The sequence below is a fragment of the Thunnus thynnus genome, chromosome 11 (genome assembly GCF_963924715.1).
Source record: "Thunnus thynnus chromosome 11, fThuThy2.1, whole genome shotgun sequence".
NCBI classification, from domain to species: domain Eukaryota; kingdom Metazoa; phylum Chordata; class Actinopteri; order Scombriformes; family Scombridae; genus Thunnus; species Thunnus thynnus.
In genome coordinates this window covers 33201502-33223062 of record NC_089527.1, presented here as the reverse complement: position 1 = coordinate 33223062, position 21561 = coordinate 33201502, and the positions used below count along the sequence as shown (strand labels likewise).

Below are 21561 nucleotides of genomic sequence, written 5' to 3'. Positions count from 1 at the left end.
GACATACTAGTGCCGGTTCAACCAGGAGTTCCTGGGCTATAACAAGTTCAGTATAGTCTTTCGAGATGTGATCGGACCGAATGGCTTAAATTCTGATAGTGAAATGAGTCATTTCATGGCGTATGTGGTGCTCAAAAAAATGTATCCACTGTTTTACAGCTACTCCTTTTCCCATAATTGTGTGTGGGAAAAATGCTTTTTGTGCCCGTCAGACTCAGAAGTTGTAATTCCATGGTTTGGCCACTATGTCAAATAGGCTTCTAAGCCCAGTGCTGTTCCTGGGGGCTTGGCAGTGAACATGGATGTAAGGTTAGGGATAGGGTTCAGGGGGGTGTATATAAGCCAGAGTCCAAAATCCATTCATTGCAAGTCCTTTTAGAGTTCAAATAAAATGTGGCTACTTTAAAATATTAAAGGTCTTCTTAGCTTTTTTGATCTTCAAATCTTGGATGAAGGCGCCATGCTTCTTGACTTCAACAATAAATTGATGAATGCAGTTCTGGAGCCAGACCATTTATATTTGTGGATGTGGAATTTACCAAGAATGATCTGCTGCTGAATTATCTCTCTTCTGTTTAAATAAAGCAAGGAATCAATTCATCCGATCTACCTCATACCTGGCGGGTGGATTGCTGGAGAAACGAGAAAGTGCAATGTCGATGTGTGAAGTTGTTTGGATGAGTCCCCATGTTGAAATGCCCAACTTTACAGCAGAAATAAACATGTTCATAGCTTGGTACAAAAAATGGTTTTGGTCTATAGCTAATTTCCCTGTTCATGACAACTGTAAAGGGGGTGAATTTTTTCATAACTCAACCTTTTAATTTTTTTTAAGCCATAAAGTTATGCATAATTAAGGATGTGGCCGCTTTGAGTGACAGGTTGCTAACTGTTAGGTCGCTTGTTTCAGCAATCAGGCTTCATTCAACCCGCCTCAGCTCCACCTCTTTGCCCATTATGGTTTAGCCAGGAGTTAGGCAGAGTCAGCCACTGCCCACTTTGAGGTTCAAAACCGCTCTTCAGAAACCAGTGGGTGACATCATGGTGGCTACGTCCATATCTTTTACAGTCTATGATAATGACTTGAAAAAGTTTAAGAGACTTAAGCTCTACTATTGAACTGTGTAACGTTACTGTGAATAAAATTTGGCATGTATGTGCAAGACTTAGCGCTGGATGTCTCAGGCATGTTCAGAAATATATAAAAATACCTCATAAACAACGTTGCTTCGACAACGCTGATTTGCTTCTTCTTCTGGCTGTGAGGTTAATGAGTGGAAATACAGACAGTGCCACTCTGCCATTGCAACCCACATTGTGATCAGAGCTGGGATTACATCTGTACTGATAATGACTTGAAACTGAAGCTGAGACTTGAGCTTGCTTAAGCTCTACTATTACACTGTGTGCTGTGAACATAACTTGGCATGTAAATTCAAGACTTAGTGCCGGATGTCTCAGGCACTCAGAAATATCTAAAAATACCTCATAAGCAACGTTGCTTCTGCTTCATCTTCTGCACGTGGTTTCAATGAGCAGAAATACAGACAGCACCACTCTTCCATTGCAAACCACACTGTGGTTGGAGGTGTATGTTTCATCCGTAGTGATAAGAACTACCATAGAGAATGAATTGAAAAAGCTCTATTCCTGCTCCTCACACACGAGAACTTTGTATGTATGTTCAAGACATTGTGCAAGATGTCTCAGGCTGTCATGGTTCTGTCATTGACTCTAGATACTCTTGTGAGTATGTCTTTCAATTCTTTGATTGCCATTATCCACCAGATGCCCTCACACCTTTTCTGTTTTCTGAATGTTGGACTGTGTGGGAGAGGGCTTATTTTGAGTTAAACTTTTTGAAGAACTATCTGATATATATTACTTTGGTTGCCTTTTGGTCATATGTTTTTTTTCTCATTGATATGCTGGGTTGTATTTTCTGGGTTTTGGTTTTCTGTTGCTCTGTGTTTCCCTTGTGTGTTCCTTCACTCCTACCGTGTCCATGTGCTCCTCCTCTCACCTGCCCCGCATTACCCTCGTTAGCTCTGTCCTGCTCTGTCTTCCCCACACCTGCTCTGCTCCCTGTGTTTCCCTCAGCCTATCAGCTCCCAGCCTGCCCTTGTGTCCAGTCACCTGTTCTCCATTTGCTCATTAGTCCAGTTTGTATTTCAGCCCTGGTTTTCTGTTCAGTCTCTGTTGGATCCTCGGTTTTGTTCTGGTCTGTCCTGAGGGGTGTACTATGAAGCAAGATCAGTGGGTTCGTGAGGTATGTTGAGCATAAAGCCAGAGTTTTCAATGTCACAAAGGTGTCTCTCTTTTAACCTGGCTAGATCACCATGGTAACTTATGCTGTAAACTTAACCTGGTCTGGAGTGGGTTATGTTCTGAGTTTCGGTTTAAATCGGCAATAAAAAGCACTGCCCTTTCACTAACTACCTGATTTGCTGCACAAAAAAAGAATAAAAAAACAAAACTAATGAAGAATTACTTTGAACAAAAATAAAATAAAATTGATTAGTCCACAAACTGTTTGCATTGCACTGCGGTTCTTTGCAACTAGTACTTTGGTACTGTGGGGGATGCAGAGAACCTCAGCAAAAATACAGTCTGCAATGCGATTCATAAGGTGGCACGAGCTCTACTAAGAGCCACTGGACGTATGTCGTGTTCCCTGGCCTCTTGCCCACGCAGTCCATAAAAGAGGGCTTTTATAACATAGCAGGTAAGTTAAATAATGAATTCACAATCAGAATATCAGTAAATACAGACAAATACAAAACAAGTAGTGTAGCTGCTTTAAGGAGTAGCTCAGAGTGTGTGTGCTGCTGCGCCAATACCGTTGAATCAGACACAACAGAGTCTGGAAGAGGAAGTGACCACTGGATCACAGCGACGTTACAGCTGCAGCCTGACTTCAGCTGCTGAGTTTCTCCGTGATTCCTAAGAAACACTAATACAAACAAACAACTAGCTTCACAATATAATGTCGGAGCAGAGATGTGGCGTCACTATTACAACCAGGGTCTGAAATTAACACCCTCCAAGTGCCAAATGCAGGTAGATTTTTGGGTAGATTTGATGCGTAAATCTCAGAAGGCTATCCACCACACTAGAGGGTAAATGTCTGCACCAAAATTGTCATGTAATAAAATATCTGGTATGATGGCTTGGTGGGAATTACTTCTTTGTCCCTATACTGTGTAGTCACACACGCCATATGTGTTTTTAACATGCATCTAAACTGTGTTGTGAAACTGTGAGCGCTCGGGACAGTCTGACACTGTGTCTACAGCAGCAGCAGCAGCAGCAACGAGTGCCCCGTCTGTGTGTCTACACAGAAGGCGTTCAGGTACAGTGTTGAGTATAGGTCACTCACGTTTTAGAAGTGCTCAGAGCCCAATCACAATGACTGTAGTTATTTGAGTAAAACTCTACACAGCACTTTGGTCAACAACGGTTGTTTTTAAATGTGCCCTATGAATAAACTTGATTTGATCTGATTAACCGTTGATCAAAATATTAAAATAATTATGCGTCAAATTTTCCTCTGCCTCTTCTTTATAATTGTATTCAACACCTTATTAACTAAATGAAATGCAATGCCTATGTGACACAAAAAGGCAATTTCTTATTTTGGCCAGAAAAAAATATACTTGGCTGGTGGATTTTTTTCATCTACCAGTCCCCTTAGCGGGTGAGTCAAAATGTTATTTTCGAACACTGAAACAACTAAATATGGTGTTTTGGAATCAGACAAAACAGAGTATAGACGAGGAAGTAACCATGGGAGCTGTAACAGGGGCAGCCGAGAGAGGCACTGCAGTTGGACAGGCGGCTGTACCATTGACTGGTGCCCGCTGAGGGTCGTCAGGAAGAATGGAGACAGACTGAAAACTCCACAATGCAAAAAACTTTGCAGTGTTTTGATAAACTTGACTGTGTTTTCTGACAGAATATTATATCAGACTTTGCCCACTCTGAATGCAGAACAGCAACCATGCAGTACTTGGTAACTTGCTCCACATAACGTAACTTACTCCAGCACACTGATGATCCTTGCCCACCGGTATGATATATTGAGACCCGATGAGGAAAAACATTTTGTAAATGAAAATAAGCCCCAGTAAAGAGATATGATGCTGTTGCTCACTGACTTTGTCTCTGCTAACTTGGTCTTTTTTTTTTTAAAAAAATTTTATTCAACTTCAATATCACAAACAAATTACAGCATAAATGGAGTTATAAAACAGAAATACAGAACAAAAAAATATACACTGCTAGGGGTTACAGATAAATATGAAATGAAAATGGTGCAGTAAAAAATAAAAATATAAAAAATAAATATACACATTACAATTATATTAATATATTAAATTTGGAGCACAAATTTAAAGTTTTCAAAGCTTTTCTTTGCATGAGGTAGACAATATTAAAATGCAGGACTTTCCTTTTTAAATGTACAAAAAGAGTTAACTTTTCACACCTTACATTTATGTATATAAAACTTGGCCAGCAATATGATAAGATTACATATAAAAAAACTCATTTTCCAATTATCTCCCATAATTTGTAAAACCAAACAAAACATCCTTAAAACAAAGTACAAAAGCATCATAGATATAGTCCAGTATGAAACAACAGATGCCCTGCCACAGATTTCAAGTTTGTTTGCAAGTCCAAAACAAATGGAAGACAGTCTCTGGGTGAATGTTACAAAAAGTAGAAGTTATATCAATGTGAACAGAACGGCACATTTCTTTAGGTCAATTCTTGAATCTTACTAAAATTGACTTGACTAGATAACAGCGATGAATGATCTTAAAAGAAATTTCTTAAACTTTGGTAACCAGTAGATATTTATTAGGATGAGACCATATTTTTTCCCAACATAAATCCTGAATAAACGTATTCCAGGTTGCTACTACATAAGGGACAGAGACTAAGCATAAGGTGCAGATTTTCTTTGTTATTTTTACAGGAAGCTGGTAAAAAACATAATTTTCCTATAGACGTGTCAACTGGATCAAGTAAAGGTGTCACATTAGAAGGTGAAAAGGCATAACCCTTATAGGGCATGATAACAACAGATGGAATGGCATCAAAACCAATAGCAAATTGTTTGGGGCTCACAGTGATCTAATAATGACAGAGAAATTCTTGGTAGGTCAGACCAGGGACAGTTGTAACACTTTTTGCAATTTTCTTGATAAATCAAAAACCATTGGAACTGGAACAGTCCATTTGCTATATTACAAACTTCAACTACTGTCAACTACTGAAACAATGTATTTAAGTGGTTTTATGAAATATATACAGGTTGCAAAATTGCTGTAAATACAGTCACTCCACTGCTCTTTCGAAAATCAGGGTAAAGTTCAAGTCATATCTTTCTTTGTTTTTTTGTTATAACTATTCCCAGGTAGATGACTCTCTCCTTAATTTGAATATTACAGATAGAGGGCAACTCACAGTTCTTGACTGCCATTAATTCACACTTATTCACATTTAAATGAAGACCCGAAGCATTGGAGAATCCTCGAATTATGTCAAGAGCAAGAGGAATTTGAGAGGAGACCTTCAAGAAAAGGGTAGTGTCGTCAGCCAATTGGCACATAATGACTTCCCTATCTATGATTGACATACCTTTCAAGCCACTAGCTATGATATGATTAGCTAATAATTGGGTAGATAGCAAAAATAAATAAGGACTGATAGGGCAGCCCTGATGTATGCCACGTTTTAACTCAAATATAGATGTGCCATTTTTTAATTTAATTGAGCTATTTCCATTAGTGTATAATGTTTTAATTGTTCTGCAAAAAAAAGTTGGCAAACCCAAATTTATCAAGTGTTTTAAAGATAAAATCATGTTCAACTGAATCAAAGGCTTCGTAAAAGTCCAGGAAAAGGATGAAGCTTTTGTAAGGTTTAAAAGTGAAGTTAATTTATACATTCAAGTTGATTCACAAAATATGTATTTACAATGTTTACACAGTTAATCATTTATATATCGATGCTGTATTATTTACATATTCACAGGTTCAAATATTTGCATCAGCATCCTGTGAAGGTTGAAACAGTATTGAATCTGCTTCTGTGGTTTTACCTCATTACAGTTGGATCTGCCTCAGTCTAGCCTATGATTGATTGGTTTAGTCACATGTGCCTAAAAGACGAGGAAGTGTTGTTGTTATGACTCTGATGCCGGGAGCTAGAGTAAAAGTGCTGCTTAAAAAGTAACCTGTCTCCATCCTGCTATTTTCTCTTATGAAGAGTTAGTCAAATTACCACCTATCGGACCCTCACGTTACACTTTCATTATGGATGAACTCTGGGTAATCCAATATATCAAGTACAAGCTGAATATTGTTAGAGAGATGCCTGTGATTCATCTATGATACCATCCAAAACATCTTTTATATGCTTAGCGAAAATAATAGCTAAAATTTTGTAATCATTATTTAGTAGGTTAATCAGGCGCCAATTATCAGTAACAAATCTTTCTTAGGTGTTGGAATAAGGATTATTAGACCCTGTGTTAAAGTGGGAGGGAGAACACCTTTGGCAATACTTTCACAAAACATTTCCAATAAGAAAGGAGCCAGTGCTATCATCGCAATATTGAGAGCTACATAGATTTTTATAAAAGTTGGAGCAGAGGTTTGCAATCTGTTTTGCATCATCACATACTATGTTCTCTATTCTAAGTTGATGAATGGTGTTATTTTTGGACTGGGATTTTTCTAACCTAAAGAAATACACCAAGTTCTGTTCACCTTCTTCCAACCATCAACTCCTGGACCTTCCAAAAGCCCCTGTAGCTTTAGGTTGATAAAACTTATCTCACTTGTTTTGATATTCAAACAGAGGACAACCTAGGACATTAGCAGTTATCGTGGAAATCACCTTTTCTTCCTCACATTGTTTTACTATCGTTTTAAGATTACTACAGTATTAAGTATTAAATAAGTTCCCATTTACTGCCATATATTCTTTCAGCCTGGGCCTCATTCCAAAAGGCTTGTATTAGTTCTTTAACCCTGACTTCAACTGCTTCATGACACAAAACAGAGCTATTAAGTTTCCAGTATGAATTCTGTGGATAAATAGAAGTAGAGGGAAGTAAAGAAATGAATGAATGAGTGAATTTGGATAGCCTTGTGATCAGTTAATGGGATGGGAAGAATGTAAACATTTGTACAATCTTTAAAATTGTTTGAAATTAACCAAAAATCTATTCCAGATTGTCTCTTTTCTCCCAACCTTATAGTCTTTTTCAGTTATTTTTGGCTTTTCTTAAATGAAAGCATCAGCTGATAAAATATTGACTCACGTTTAGATGAGTCATTGAGGTAACTAGTTAGTTAGTTAGTTAGTTAGTTAGTCAGTAACTCTATTAACCCGAGTACTTTATGACAGTCAGTGAAAATTCTTCAAGTAGCTAAACAGTAATGTGGTGCTTCATTTCCCTTTATTTAACCCAGCCAAAGTCTCATTGAAATGAAAATCTTTTTCATGAGACCTGGCCAAGAGGGCAGCTTGGAAAACATTGCTACAGCAATAAAAATACAAACAACCAGGTAAATGGTTAATAATTATTAAACATGAACAGAATAATACAATTCTCACACTCTGACAGTTTAGGCTTATAACAACATCCAGTGAAGATGCATTAACTGTATGAGTTTCCATAAACTGAACTGAGGAAGCTAACAGAAGAGTTATTTTAGAGTCCTTGTTGGTAGTATTCTCTCTCTCTTTCTCCATGAACTGGTGTGATAGCGACACGACCGACGTTTGCAGCGGCCTCTCCTAGTTCCATCTTTGCAGTGTCTTTGTCCATGTCTACGTCTACGTCTGTGTCATCATGTGGAGTGCAAGGGAAATATGTCTATGATCTGCTAGTTTTGTTTGTTTTCTCTTGGGATTCATATGTTTTTATCATTTTTAAAGGGAATTTTTAGATATACATTATATATCTTTATCCTTTCTTTTGTTGTTGCATTGCGTGTGAGCTGGGAGGAACAGCATTTAAATTTTTTTTGCGTATGCAAATACACAAAAAAATCAAAATAAATTAAATCTTGAATCTTGAATAACTATCTAAAATAACAACAATAACATTGGCAAGTAAAAAGATGTCCAGGCATTGAGGTTAACACTTGGTTACATTTAGTTGTATGGTGACAGTTTAATTGGTTTCCAGGTAACATTTACACTGATGTATAGCTATTGAAATGTAGTCACTGGGTTAACTACTTTTGAATAAAGAACACCAATCATTACAGGACAACTTTAGGAATATATATTTTTTTAGAGATAAAATATTATAAGATTTGTTATACTTTCTTCTTCCTGTTAGTAAGTAGCTACATTTCAGAAACAAAGTATTTAAAAGACAGCATAATCACAGATATTGTTGATCTAACGTTTTCATGTCTAATTTCCAGCCACTTTCATGCTGCTTTAACATTATGGTTACACTACATTTTTATACTATAGTTGTCTAGTACAGATGTATTTATAGATTATAAATGTGTAAATGACATTCAAAATATACAAACATATTAGAGTAAGTAGTATTAAACTGGCTGCTCATACAAAATGATGACAAATCAATCCATCTTCAATCAGCGAGTAAAGCTTTACAGTTCTATTAAGGTCACTAACCTGTGCTGCTAAAACTTTATATAAGAATGAAGACTTTCATATCTCACACATACAAAATGACTTAAATGTTGTGACACTCAGAAAACATCAGAGGCTTTCACACCATGTCTTCTGACCACACATGGCTTCTCCGGAGGCCTCTGTCTCCCAAAAGGTTCCCTCCCATTGTGAAAACCCATCCAGCCCCCAGACCCTCAGAGAACTAAAACAAAAGTAAACTAACCTCTGATGAATGCAGATTAACCACAAATATGTATCTCTGTAAAATATGCAGAATCCAGTCTGTGTAAATATTCTCATTTGGTCCAACAAGGAGCAAGTTAATAACTGTCCTCTGCAAGCATTAAATTGCAACACTATAGGTCAGTGACCTACAACCCAATGTCAAGGCAGCTCATGATAATGATGTCATATCAGCAACAGGATCTTTGTGTGTAAAATGTGATAAAAATTTAAGAATAGGCTGTTTTGTAATCATTTTATTAGATGCACTCGTCCTTGCTCTGTAATATGTTGGTAAAAGGGAATGTGGGAAGTGTAGATCATAGGAAGTGTTACTTACAGTTAGTGAGCAACAGTTATGTCCCAACTCAAAGGCCAATACTGATGGTTACTGGGCTCCTCCTCCTTGATTTTTCAAACGGGTCAAAGGGGATCCAGCAGACAGGAGGCTGACAGCCCAGCCCCGAGAGCAGCCCCACCCACACCTGTGCTGCCCGACACCTCCCCCCGCTGATGGACAGAATCACTGATTCCATCAATGAGGTAACACTGCGTTATGGCACATGCTGCTTTATGGCATTTCCTCTTTATCAGAGACTGTTGCTGAACTGCGAGGTTGCCAGTAACTGTATGAGGGTGAAGCAAGATGTTGGCCAACAGAGCCTGACAACTTCCAACGGGATAAATAACAGTTTGAACAAGTTGCTCTGTCTATATGTTGATCTAGACTGTTCATTAATTTATCTGACTTAATATCCACACTTTAACCAGCTAGCCGCTAACTATTAACACCCTAACAATCACCAGTAATCACTGGTCAAATCAAACTGCTTCTATTCACCAAGCGACCGTTAGTCACTATCCAGTGATCTCCTGTTAATACCCTAAAAACCACTTGTAATCACCTACCAGCCACCTAGAGACAACATAGCAACCACTACTAATCACTTGACAAGCACATACTTACTCTGTACCAACTACCTACAAACTAGCAACAACTAGTAATCACTAAACAACCACTCCTAATGACCTAGCAACCAGGTAACACTGCCACAACCTCTAGTTATCACCTAAAGGGCAACAGTGTCCAGAAAGAAGCCACTTGCGTAGTATTCTAGCATCAATGTAACATGCACAAATAGTAATTTTACCATGCAAGCACAAGTTATCATTAAAAAGCACCATATAAACATTTAAAAATGTTTATAACATACTACAACACAGTTGTAAGCAGATTTAAGGTGTTGTTTAGTGATTTAGTTGTCAAAACTTTAAAGGAGCCCAGTAAAGTAACACATTGAGTGTATACTTGAGGTCTCACAAAAGTGTTGAATGCATTTCTTTCCTTATAAAACATTAGCAAAGCCAGTATTTAAAATCCTGCGTTGTTTTCAATCGTCTTCTTCTTCACCGCTTTGTTGGTGTATTGCTGCATTTGTTGGAGCATTACAGCCATGTGTAGATCATTGGAATAGTGTCAAACCATTGGTAGGACTACGTATCACCTCACTCATGTGCACAAACAAAACAGGGACCCACTCATTAAAAAACTGCTACATAGCAGAATCTCCACTGGTACCTTTAACTCCTCCTGTGAAGCACCCATACCTGGAAGCTGCACCTCCAAGCAGCAAACAGAGGTAACTATTGAACATCTACAACCACAAATCCTGTACATACTACTAGATATGAGCGTGCAGTTTACGTACTGTACATAAACTGCATGCTCATATCTACCCAACCTGCTGTCTGCGATGCTTTTGTACCAAATGATGAATACAGGCACTATCTTGTGCATTTTCATTAAAGATGATTTAATAATGAAACATATATATTTTTTATTATTTCACTTTCTGTAATTATAATTCATTCTTGTCCAAAGCATGACTTGTCTGCAATCACACATAGAGAAACCTGGGGTTTAGATTTGTGGTTGTTTTTGTACAGTTGTAAATAATATAAGGAATGATATATAAAAAATGAATATAAAATGATGATATAAAACTAGGTGAAAACAAACGTTATTTTTGAAAGTATTATATATATGTGTGTGTGTGTGTGTGTGTGTGTGTTTAATTGACTGGCATTTAGTGCTGGAAAGTAACTGAGTACATTTACTCAAGCATTGTGCTTACGTACAATTTTGAGGTACCTATACTTACTTGAGTATTTCCATTTGATTCTACGTTATACCTCCACTCCACTACATTTCAGAGGGAAATATTGTACTTTTAACTCCACGACATTTATTTGAAGCTTTTAAAATACAAAACATTGTTAAAGATGAAACCAGTGGTTTCCAACCTTTTTGGCTTTTGACGTCTTACAAAAAGCAGTGTGTAGTTGGGGTCACATTTCACATGTCTATAACAGCTCCATTAAATAGTGATTTTTCCCTCTAAATTCTCACATGCTTTCATTTCAATAAATGTTCAAATGATCCAATATTTCACCAAAAACCATAGATTAGAGAAAAAGTCCAAAAACTGAAAACAGATTTGTGTATCAGAACTTTGTTTTTTCTTCTTTCCTCTCCCATTAATCATCTCACGACCCCTCAGATTTATCTGCTGACCCTTTGGAGGGGCCCGACCCCTAGGTTGGGAACCACTGGACTAAACTAGCTAACTGTATATAAAGTAGTGTAAACTAGCTCCACCTCCAGCAGCTACAACAGTAACATGCTGCTCTAACACTGATGCTTCACTATTAATAATCTAATGATGTCATATATAATAATATATCAGTCAGAGGGACCAAACCACTACTTTTACTGCAATACTTTAACTACATCAAGCTCATAATACTTATGTACTTTTACTGTAGTAGGGTTTTTCACGTGTAATGGAGTATTTGCACATTGCTGTTTGGTACTGTCCCTTTAGTAAAAGATCGGAGTACTGCTTCCACCAGTGCATTTACCATGTGTTGTAATAGATAAACGAGTAAATAAAAGTCATGTGTCGATGACGTGTAGGTAAACAAAACCTGAGCCAATCCCAGAGGTGCACCTCAGTCAGCTGACATCAGCTTCCGGTAATGTAACGTCAGAGTGTTGTCAAAATGGCAGGACACGACCATCACCACAACTTATCTCTGTGTTTCTGCGATTTAATGAGGTAAATGTCTTCTCACAGTCTCTCGCTTCTCGCACTAAGCTGATGAAATCTTCTGAAAGCAGAAGATTTTGGACAGAAATAAAGTCAAGTCTCGGGGCTTTGTGTGGTGACAGGACAGCTAACTGTAGCCGAACTAGCTGGCACTAAAGAGCCTCCTCTTAGCCGACCTGTACTCCGCCTTCAGCTACCGTTCTGTGTCCCCTTTTCAGGTTGCTGTGGTCCTTGGTTGTGCCCTGTGCCTACCTCAGCCTGCTCCTGACCCTTCTGCTGTTGCTGCTCCTGCTGGGACTCCGCATGTGGCTGCAGGGCCGCCAGAAAGCCCGCCGGGCTCAGGATGGCGGCCCGGCGGTGGCTTTCTTCCACCCGTACTGCAACGCTGGAGGAGGCGGGGAGCGGGTCCTGTGGTGCTCCCTGAGGGCCCTCATGCACCGGTATGCAGCTGTCTGTCCAGATACAAAGTATGCGGACACCTCTATGCGCATACTTTGGTGTACTTTTGTTCTGGGTCGTAATTAAGCCTACACAGCTTCACAGTTTTTCATGTCTGTCTTAAAAAAAAACAGTCAGTCCGAATGAACATTGACACATGTTTTTCTTGCTGTAATCATTCCTCCTGTTCATACTGACCATTAGAAGATCCCTTCATAATGACCTTACAAAATCCACTGGCCTATTGAGTCCTGACCTAGACCCCATCCAAAACCTTTAGGATGAACTGGAGCACTGACTGTGAGCTAGAACTTATCACCCAACATCAGTCCCTGCAGCCAGGTTCCAACATCTGGTGGAAAGCCTGAAACCAGAAGAGTGGAGTTTTTATAGCAGCAGATTAATTATGATTTTCATCAATCACATATGACATAATTGTCAGGTGTCCACATTACTATTGGCCATGTAATCTGTGTCGTTCTATGTATCTGTGTACATATGACTCCTGATGAATTGCAAACATGACTGCATTCAACTTGCAACTGCAACGTACCTATACACATCAGGGTGGTATCCAGCTGTGAGCCATCACAATAATGAGGTGAAGTTCATAATTAGAAGCCAATCACATGCAACAAAAACACATCAACAGTATTTAATCAAAGATTAAAGATAGTCACACAGCTAGAATAGAATAAGAAGCAATAGAAATAGTGGAAACCACACAGAAACCAAATGCTTAAAAAGGCTAAAGCCATAAGACAACAGAAGCTCTCATTTTTTCCACCATAAAGTTCACCTGTGGCCTCATGAGCAGATTCTTGAACAGCCTGAATTCTCCTCCAGTAAGTGTACTGTATTCTCGGGCTCAGTAAGTGTACTGTAAATGAAGACCTGAAGTAGTATGCATCTCTGAAATAGATGTTTGGTTCCCCCTCAGGTACCCTGGCGTCTCGTTTGTGGTTTACACAGGCGATCAGGGAGTGACTGGTGAGCAGATTCTTGAGGGAGCCAGCCAGCGATTCAACATCACCCTGCCTCGGCCAGTCACCTTCATCTTCCTGCATCACCGCACGCTAGTGGAGGCCACTTCTTACCCTCACTTCACCCTGCTGGGCCAGAGTGCCGGCTCCATGTTCCTTGGTAAGGGTGGGCCTTTGCTTTTCCGCCAGAACAAGGTTGTCATGTCATGTCATGTGAAACATCCATGTGAGAGTTCATAAATGCAGGTATTACATTCCAAATAGCTTAAATGATTTCACAAAATCCAGTCAGTGCCTGGAATTCTCACCAGCCAAACATTATAAAGTTTATTTGATCTTTAGCAAGTGAAGAGCCATCATTTGGAGATCCTTTTTTCCTATAGATGGAATGTGGTTATCCCTAACCCTCTGTAAGGTTTGCTTGTACCAGTGTTCCAAGTCGGATTCAACAAACACTCTTAATTGCTGGAACTTGTCGTAAATCACTTATTTCAGCCTGATGAATGTCACCTGTTCATTGGGGGGGGGCGTTCATGAGATGTGATCATTAACATAATCAGCTCCCCTAAAATGACCATACAAGGCTCTATGTTACACTCTGTTTGTGGGCAAGTTTCATTCACAAAAAAACTTCTCAAAGAGTAAAAACACCGCACAGCTTCAAGTCTGATTGCTTTCAGAAATCAGAAGACAAAAACATAACAAATGTAGGAGTGTCTGAAGTGTATTTTTACACGCATAACTACACTGTGTGTTGGGCTCTGAGTGCTGCACTTAACACACACACACAGAGGACTGTTGCTGCTCTACTAAACATGCTGCTTTCACCACACAGGCTGTGTGCACACTGTTCTCCATCACTTTCCAAAAGTCAGGGGAAGTCATTTGAGATCATTTGTGAGCTGAATGTCAGAGATGACCTGCGTGTGTGTTGTGCAGGCTGGGAGGCGCTGATGGCTTTTGTTCCTGACCTGTACGTGGACTCAATGGGCTATGCCTTCACACTGCCAATCTTCCGCTACCTGGGAGGCTGTAAGGTGGCAAGCTATGTTCACTATCCCACAGTCAGCACCGACATGCTGTCTGTAGTCAGAGAGAGGAACCCCAGGTAACATTGCACGCACACACACACACACACACACCTGTAAATCAAAATATTGTGGGAGACACTTTAACATTTTCTTACTTGGAATTTTCCATCAAAGGGCTTTCTGTTGGTGAGATTGTCTGTTCAACTATGCTGGCTATTACTGCTCATGCCAACAAATCAGGAAACTTATCTAACTTATATAACAAGAACTCATCTCCTCCTGTGTAACAGCTTCCAGACAGTCCAGGTCTGGTGGTTGTATCAAAAAAGACACAGGCAGACAGCAGCGTTCTGCCACAGTTAAAATTGTCATTATTTCTGCTCCATGTATTGTCTTACAGTTTAGTCTGATCTCAGCATGATGGAAACATATCACTCTACTGACAAAGCCACAGAGGGAGAAGTGATGCTGATAAATCCCGGCATTTTTGATCTTTTAAAACCACACAGAGCTTCTGTCTCCTTCTGTCTTCCAGGTTTAACAACGCTGACTTCATCTCTAGAAACCCTGTGCTGAGTGCAGTCAAGGTGGTGTACTACTGCTGCTTCGCCCTGCTGTATGGCCTGGCCGGCTCCTGCAGTGATGTCATCATGGTGAATTCCACCTGGACGCTGGGACACATACTGGCTTTGTGGCGCTCCCCCAGCCGCACCAGCATCGTCTACCCGCCCTGCGATGTAAGAGCCTTCCTGGATGTCCCACTAGATGAAGAAGATGAAGAGGAAATGGAAGAGGGCTGGGAGGAGCTTGGACGAGAGCTGGGGAGTGAAGAGGAAGCAGGAGGAGACAGGAAGTGTCACTCCATCGTGTCAGTGGGTCAGTTCCGGCCTGAGAAGGACCACCGGCTGCAGATCAGGGCATTTCGCAAACTGCTGGATAGGAGAGGAGAGGGGCCCGGAGGGCGGGAGTCCCTGAGGCTGGTGCTGATTGGTGGGTGCAGGAACCAGGAGGACGAGGAGAGGGTGCTGATGCTGCGGGGACTCTGCCAGGAGCTGGCTGTGGAAGACCGTGTTGACTTCAAACTCAACGTGCCCTTTGAGGAGCTGAAGAGAGAGCTGGTGGATGCCACTATCGGTCTACACACCATGTGGAACGAACACTTTGGCATAGGTGACACACACACACACACACACATAATACAACCACATATTGTATTCATAAAACCTACTCTGGTATTTTATTCATCAGTTATTTCAAGGTGCCTGAACAAACAGACTCAAGCAGAAATAATATCACTATGTAACATAACAACGCTGAATAAAGATGATATGAACTACAGGTGATGGTGATGACAGGATACCTCTAAAACTAATCACCAAATTCCACTGAGATTAATGCTAACATAGCATGCTAATTTGTTTATGTTAGCATGCCACATGTTAACATTTCATGCTCGATGTCTCCAACATTAAATAACAAAAAGACATTATAGAAGTAAATAATCATTATTTAATATATGTGATATAATTATGAATGTTTGAAGTAATCAAAGTAAAGTGTCATTCAGACCAAAGCAGCAGCCAAAAACATAACTTCTCTGCCCTGTTTGTCTTGATTGACAGACTGAAAATATATGAAATAAAATATTCATCGGTCAAAATGCTGCACTGAAATAAAAATATTCTGGAATATGGACATTTTGAAATGGAAACAGCTGAAATGAAATAATAATTTCCTGCATTACACTTATTTTTCAAAAAGCAGGATAACATAACATTTTAATTTCTATTTATTTTATGGTTATGATATATTTGTCTGTATTTAGTCATAAGATAATGTATTTCATAGTGTCTTATTCAGGCTTTACAACTACATGTTTTAACATATATGTTGACAGTCTGTTTTGCATGTCAGCATGCTAATGTGCTAAACATGACATGCTAAATTATAGCATGTTAACATTCTAACTGAGCACATGCTGAGGTCAGTTAAAGGACAGGTTGACAGTTTGTCTTATAACAACAGTCAGGTGTCCGTATGAACAGTGAAAGAGGTTTTCCTCGCTGTAATCATTCCTCCTGTTCATACTGGCTGTTAAAAGATCCTTCAAATGTGCTTTCAATGAAAGTGATGGAGGATAAAATCCACAGTGTGTCCACACAGTTATTTCAAAGTTGATGTGAAGCTTATATGAGTCTTCAGCAATCTGAGTCATATCAAGTGGATATCTGACACATTTACAGTCTTTTTAGCATCAAATTCCTCTTTGTGTTTCCTCAGACAGTGTTTCCCTGTTGAGCTGTGATGGAAGTATAGTAACAAAAAGAGGGACTTTGGCACTAAAAAGACTGTAACATTGAAAGATATCTACTTGATTTGACTCATTTGGACGCTGAAGCTTCATATTAGCTTCAGATAAACTCTTAAATACATTTTGCACAGAAGGAGGACTGTGGATTTTGTCCCCCATCACTTCCATTGTACATTGCAAAACGATGTTTTAAGACAGACTTGAAAAATTGTGAACCTGTCCTTTAACATGCTAAAATTCTTAACATTGCATGTTAAATGTAAAATGCTAGCTATGGCACATTTGAACACTAAAATGATCTGCACTTTAAACTGAAAGTGAAATGTTAATGTTAGAATGCTGAAGTTAGATAAGATTTAATACTAACATTATGTTGCTTACCTTTTTAGCTTGTTTGCCTTTCACTGAATTATGTACTAGATTCTATTATGTTGCACTGTTTTCAAAATACACTACCTCTGATAACGTGAAATACATCACCTCCGTGCAGCTGAGGATCCTTCCAGGAAATGCTCACAGATGAGTGATTTCAGTAGTAAATGGTTGTGCATGAGATAAGCTGATGTGTCCATTTCTCCTCTCTGTAGGTGTGGTGGAGTGTATGGCTGCAGGCACCATTGTTCTCGCCCACAAGTCCGGTGGTCCAAAGCTGGACATCGTGGTGCCGTATGAGGATGGACAGACGGGCTTCCTGGCTGACAGTGAGGACAGTTATGCTGCTGCCATGGAAACCATCCTGACGTTGTCACCAGCAGCTAGACTGGAGATCCGACGTAACGCCCGGCGCTCCGTGGAGCGATTCTCTGACCAGGAGTTTGAGGTCTGTTTCCTCGCCGCGATGGAGTCTCTGATGAGTAAATTGGAGCGATGAGGACGCAGAGCTTTATTGGTCTTTTTTTGTTAAATCCACATATGGAGTGGAGCAGTGAGGGTCATATCTATGCTTTTATTACACGCTATTATTATAAGTGTGACACAGTGCCTCATTCGCAATTAAAAGTCACCAGACAGAGACATGGAGGAGCAACAAAGATGAAGTTTTGTACCATCTAGTAGGAAATGGAAGCAGTATCAGCAGATTTTCTTCCACAGTTGTCAAACCTTGCTGTTTGGCCTCTGACTGAAAGCTCGTCTAATGAGACACCATCAACAGGGCTGATTGTCAACAGATTGTTAAATGCCCCATGGAATTTAACACTCTGAGAAGTTCCAGTGACTCAGCTTTGAAAAGCAGATGTAGTGCAACTCAGTTAGCTAAACATTAAAGTCATATTGGGTTTGCCATGAAATAGTGAATGTTATCTGTTGATATGGCAGTCAACTGTCCATTTTCTTAGTGGGAAGTCAGGATTTACAGGTTGTAATACTTTGAGATTTTGGGAAACACTTGTTTGTTTTCTTACCAGGTGTTAGATGAGAATATTATCATTATTATTAATTTCATACCTCTGTGATATTTGTTCCAGGAACTGTTCAGCCAAGCTGAAAGCAGAGGAAACTGGTCAAGAAATAGCTCCAGTATTTACGCTAACTGCGCATTAAACTTCCCTGTGTCATTTTCTGTTTGTACATGTCTTCAAATACAAGAGTCAACATGTAAATCAGACAGCTTTGGAGTTGTTCAGAGTATTTTAGCCCCACTGGCGGCATGGCTCTATGGATGGTGATGTCTGTCTGTCTGGCGGTCAGTCCACCACAGAAATATATCAACAACTACAGGATGGTTTTTTTTTTTTATGACATTTTGCACAGAAAGTCCTGCTCCCCAGAGGATGAATCCCCTGACTTGTTCTCTAGTGCCACCATGAGGTTGATATTTCTGGTTCAGAGTGAAATATCTTGACAATGATTCATTGGATAGCTCAACAATGAAATTTTTACAGATATTGAAGTTCCCCAGAGGATACAATCTAATAATGGTGGTAATCACAATGACAAGCTCAACTAAACACGTCCTTGATTGATGTCTGTCTGTGCCGGATGCAGAGATGAAACTGATATCCTCAGAGGAAGACAGCAAAAATACATTTCCAAAAATGTTTTCTTTAAAGGCTTTTAATTATATAGAGAGGAGAATTTTCTTTAAGAGTTACATTCCAAACATCTGACTACACTGACAGATGCGTACCATTTGTTATGTGGAAGTAATTTATATAATATTAGGTGATTTTGATTATAACTTTGTTATAATGATGGCATAATCTGTTTGTCAATTACTGACTGACTCCTAAATAGATGTGAAGGGGTTTGCAATGATATTTTTCTGTTTTGTTAAATCAGGAATGTGTAGATTGAAGAAGCAATTAAAACGGCAGTGTGTATGGGTGATGGTGATGGTGATGGCCAAATATTTTATTTAAATGTTTCACTTCCTGTATTCCTGTTTGTGATGAGGTCCAGGCATGGAAATATGATAATGTGTAAAATATTAAAGAGTCTTCATTTTGAAAGAGGCACTACTACGGAGTGAGATTTGTTTCATAATGATTTGTGTGAACAGATCGACAATCTGTGTGTAAATGGGTGATTTGTAAATATAAAACACTTTCCACAAATACAAAAAAAGGGGATTTGTAAACTCACGAAAAAATTTTGCAAATCTAAAACAGATCTGCAAATACACAAATTCCACAAATAAAAAAATATCTGTGAATAAATTAAATTAATTTACCAATAAATGAAAAGCATTTGTGCATCTTCTGTTGTATATTATGTATGTATATTTATATTATGTATATTATCTAGCTCACACTTTCGTAGACATCTCTGTTTGAGTATGAAAGGCACGAGGATGCTTGTGGGCAACGTTCAGTTCTCTAAAGCGCTGGCTTAGCTGCTTCTTCAGTTGGCAGTTATCAGCCACCTCATCCTTCATATTTTTCATTTATTCTTTCAGATGGGTAAAAGTCACAAAGCACTTCACATCTTATTAGTAGTGTACTCTTACTAATGTAGTTGTAATGTCTGTGTGAACCACACCGTGTTTAGTTCAGTTACATTGTTTCAGTGAGGCTACGTTAAGTGTTGTAAGATATGACAAGTGACAGCACCCTGGTGAAGGTCTTTGATAGAATGGCTGTTGGTGTTGATAGTTGTTTTGGTTCAGAAATGTCGTATTGTAGTTTTATTGTTCATTGTTAATATGTAGATTACACTAAACTAACATTAGCTACTGAACCGGCACCCGTTGCCATGGCAACAGTAAACATTCATGCTGGGGGAGCTAAATATTTTTGTGAGTTCACAAATCACATTTTTTTTTGTATTTGTATTTGTGGAAGGTGTTTATATTTACAGATAACCCATTTAACAAATCTCACTCCATACACTACTATTGAAGTCTGTCTATGTAGAGACTCCCCATTTAACAGTACTGCAATAAATACAATCATCAAACACTTCTCATTGTTTGTTGTGTACTGTGGCATGAAACAGAGTAAACACAGTGTTGTGATGTCTTACTGCACCTTCTGTTTAACAATCTTATCTGATTAATGAAAGTGAAGGAAGGGGGGCAGACAATCCTGTAATCAGGCTACTTTGTGCAGTGATTGGTGGGGTGTGAACTTTGCTCCCAAGCTCTCCTTTTTCATTCGTCATACAACTACTACTGTCAATTTTTGTGTGAACAACCGAGTGCAACAGCATGAATGCCCTAGGGCTGGGCAATATCACCTAAAATCAATATCACAATTCATTGTTACATTTACTTTGGTAACAATTAATCAGACAATATCTTATGAAATACATCTGTGTATTTGTTATTTGGACTGAAAGATAAAGAGAAAATTGTGGATTGTATATTACATACATAGTCCTGTGCAAAAGTTTTAGGCACTAAAAGTAAAGTGATGATGTATTCAAAAATAATGGCATAAATAGTTTTTATTTATCAATTAACTTTATATAAAGTTGAGTAAACAACAGAAGTAAATCGATATCTGCTGTGAGCAGCTTTGCCTTTAAAACAGCAGCAGTTCTTGGTACACCTGCACACAGTTTTCAGGTACTTGGCATGTCGCTTGTTCCTGCATCTCGGGGAAGTTGCCACAGTTCTTCTGTGGATTTAGGCGTCTCAGCATCTCTTCGTGTAATCCCAGACTGACTCCATCATGTTGAGATCAGGGCTCTGTGGGGGGCCAGACCATCTGTTGCAGGACACCTTGTTCTTCTTGTCGATGAAGATAGTTCTTTATGATTCTGGCTGGATGTTTGGGGTGATTGTCATACTGCAGAATAAATTTTGGACTGATCAGTCACCTCCCTGATGGTGATGCATTATGGATATGAATCTAAACATCTAAAGTACCTAAAGCTATTGCACAGTACTGTATTTATTTACCATATTCAGCAGTTAAGAACACTAGGGACAGGAAAATCAAAGTAACACGTCTCAGTTTAACATATCTTGCTACTTTCTACTATCAAAATAAGTAATTTCATAAATAGATTTGAATAATACTTATGACTTCTGTACACAGTACAGGAGGTGTAGCGTCAGCAGCACATTCAGGCACAGTGTTGAGTGTAGGTCATCTGTGTTTTGGAAGCACCCAGGGCCCAACACACAATCACTGCAGTTATGCGCATAAATGGAAGAAATTAGGATATAGGATGATTAAAATGAGGTTAGTTAGAGAGCCATGATGTTGGTTTCAGTTACTTTCTGATTAACTGCCCGGCCCCTAGAGGCTGTCCAAAAGTTTATACTGTTATCTCCATTTGTACAATTTCTTAGGTTGTGCGTCTCTGTGACAGCAGGCTTCTGTGTTGAACCCTGCATTTAGATCCTT

General features: G+C 39.1%; 2 protein-coding genes across 9 annotated transcripts in view; one reads left to right on the top strand and one right to left on the bottom strand.

Moving 5' to 3' along the window:
- Nucleotides 1-11921: 11921 nt before the first annotated feature.
- On the top strand, nucleotides 11922-20164 carry LOC137193242 (GDP-Man:Man(3)GlcNAc(2)-PP-Dol alpha-1,2-mannosyltransferase-like). The gene is made up of 6 exons (XM_067604548.1): nucleotides 11922-12014; nucleotides 12224-12445; nucleotides 13384-13586; nucleotides 14366-14534; nucleotides 14993-15627; nucleotides 17356-20164. The coding sequence occupies exons 1-6, from the start codon at nucleotides 11959-11961 to the stop codon at nucleotides 17637-17639; spliced, it is 1569 nt and encodes a 522-aa protein (XP_067460649.1). The 5' UTR covers nucleotides 11922-11958; the 3' UTR covers nucleotides 17640-20164.
- Nucleotides 20165-20274: 110 nt separating this feature from the next.
- Nucleotides 20275-21561, bottom strand: part of LOC137193241 (serine/threonine-protein kinase Nek5-like) — a 29256-nt gene continuing 27969 nt past the window's right edge. For 5 of the 8 annotated variants that reach the window (XM_067604540.1, XM_067604543.1, XM_067604539.1 and 2 more), the window contains 2 exons: nucleotides 21246-21342; nucleotides 20275-20997 (listed from right to left, as the gene is read on the bottom strand). In XM_067604540.1, coding sequence (XP_067460641.1) covers nucleotides 20890-20997; nucleotides 21246-21342 — 205 coding nt within the window. In that variant the 3' untranslated portion in view covers nucleotides 20275-20889. Of the gene's footprint in view, nucleotides 20998-21230; nucleotides 21343-21561 lie in introns of all 8 variants that reach the window. The other 3 variants (XM_067604541.1, XM_067604544.1, XM_067604545.1) reach the window with 3 other exon arrangements.

What these genes read in the sequence shown, in the direction of transcription:
- LOC137193242 (XM_067604548.1), top strand. Translation starts at nt 11,959, where the DNA reads ATGGCAGGACACGACCATCACCACAACTTATCTCTGTGTTTCTGCGAT. An exon ending in TGTTTCTGCGATTTAATGAG is followed by an intron (nt 12,015 to 12,223) that starts GTAAATGTCTTC and finishes TCCCCTTTTCAG; the next exon opens with GTTGCTGTGGTCCTTGGTTG. An exon ending in GAACGAACACTTTGGCATAG is followed by an intron (nt 15,628 to 17,355) that starts GTGACACACACA and finishes TCCTCTCTGTAG; the next exon opens with GTGTGGTGGAGTGTATGGCT.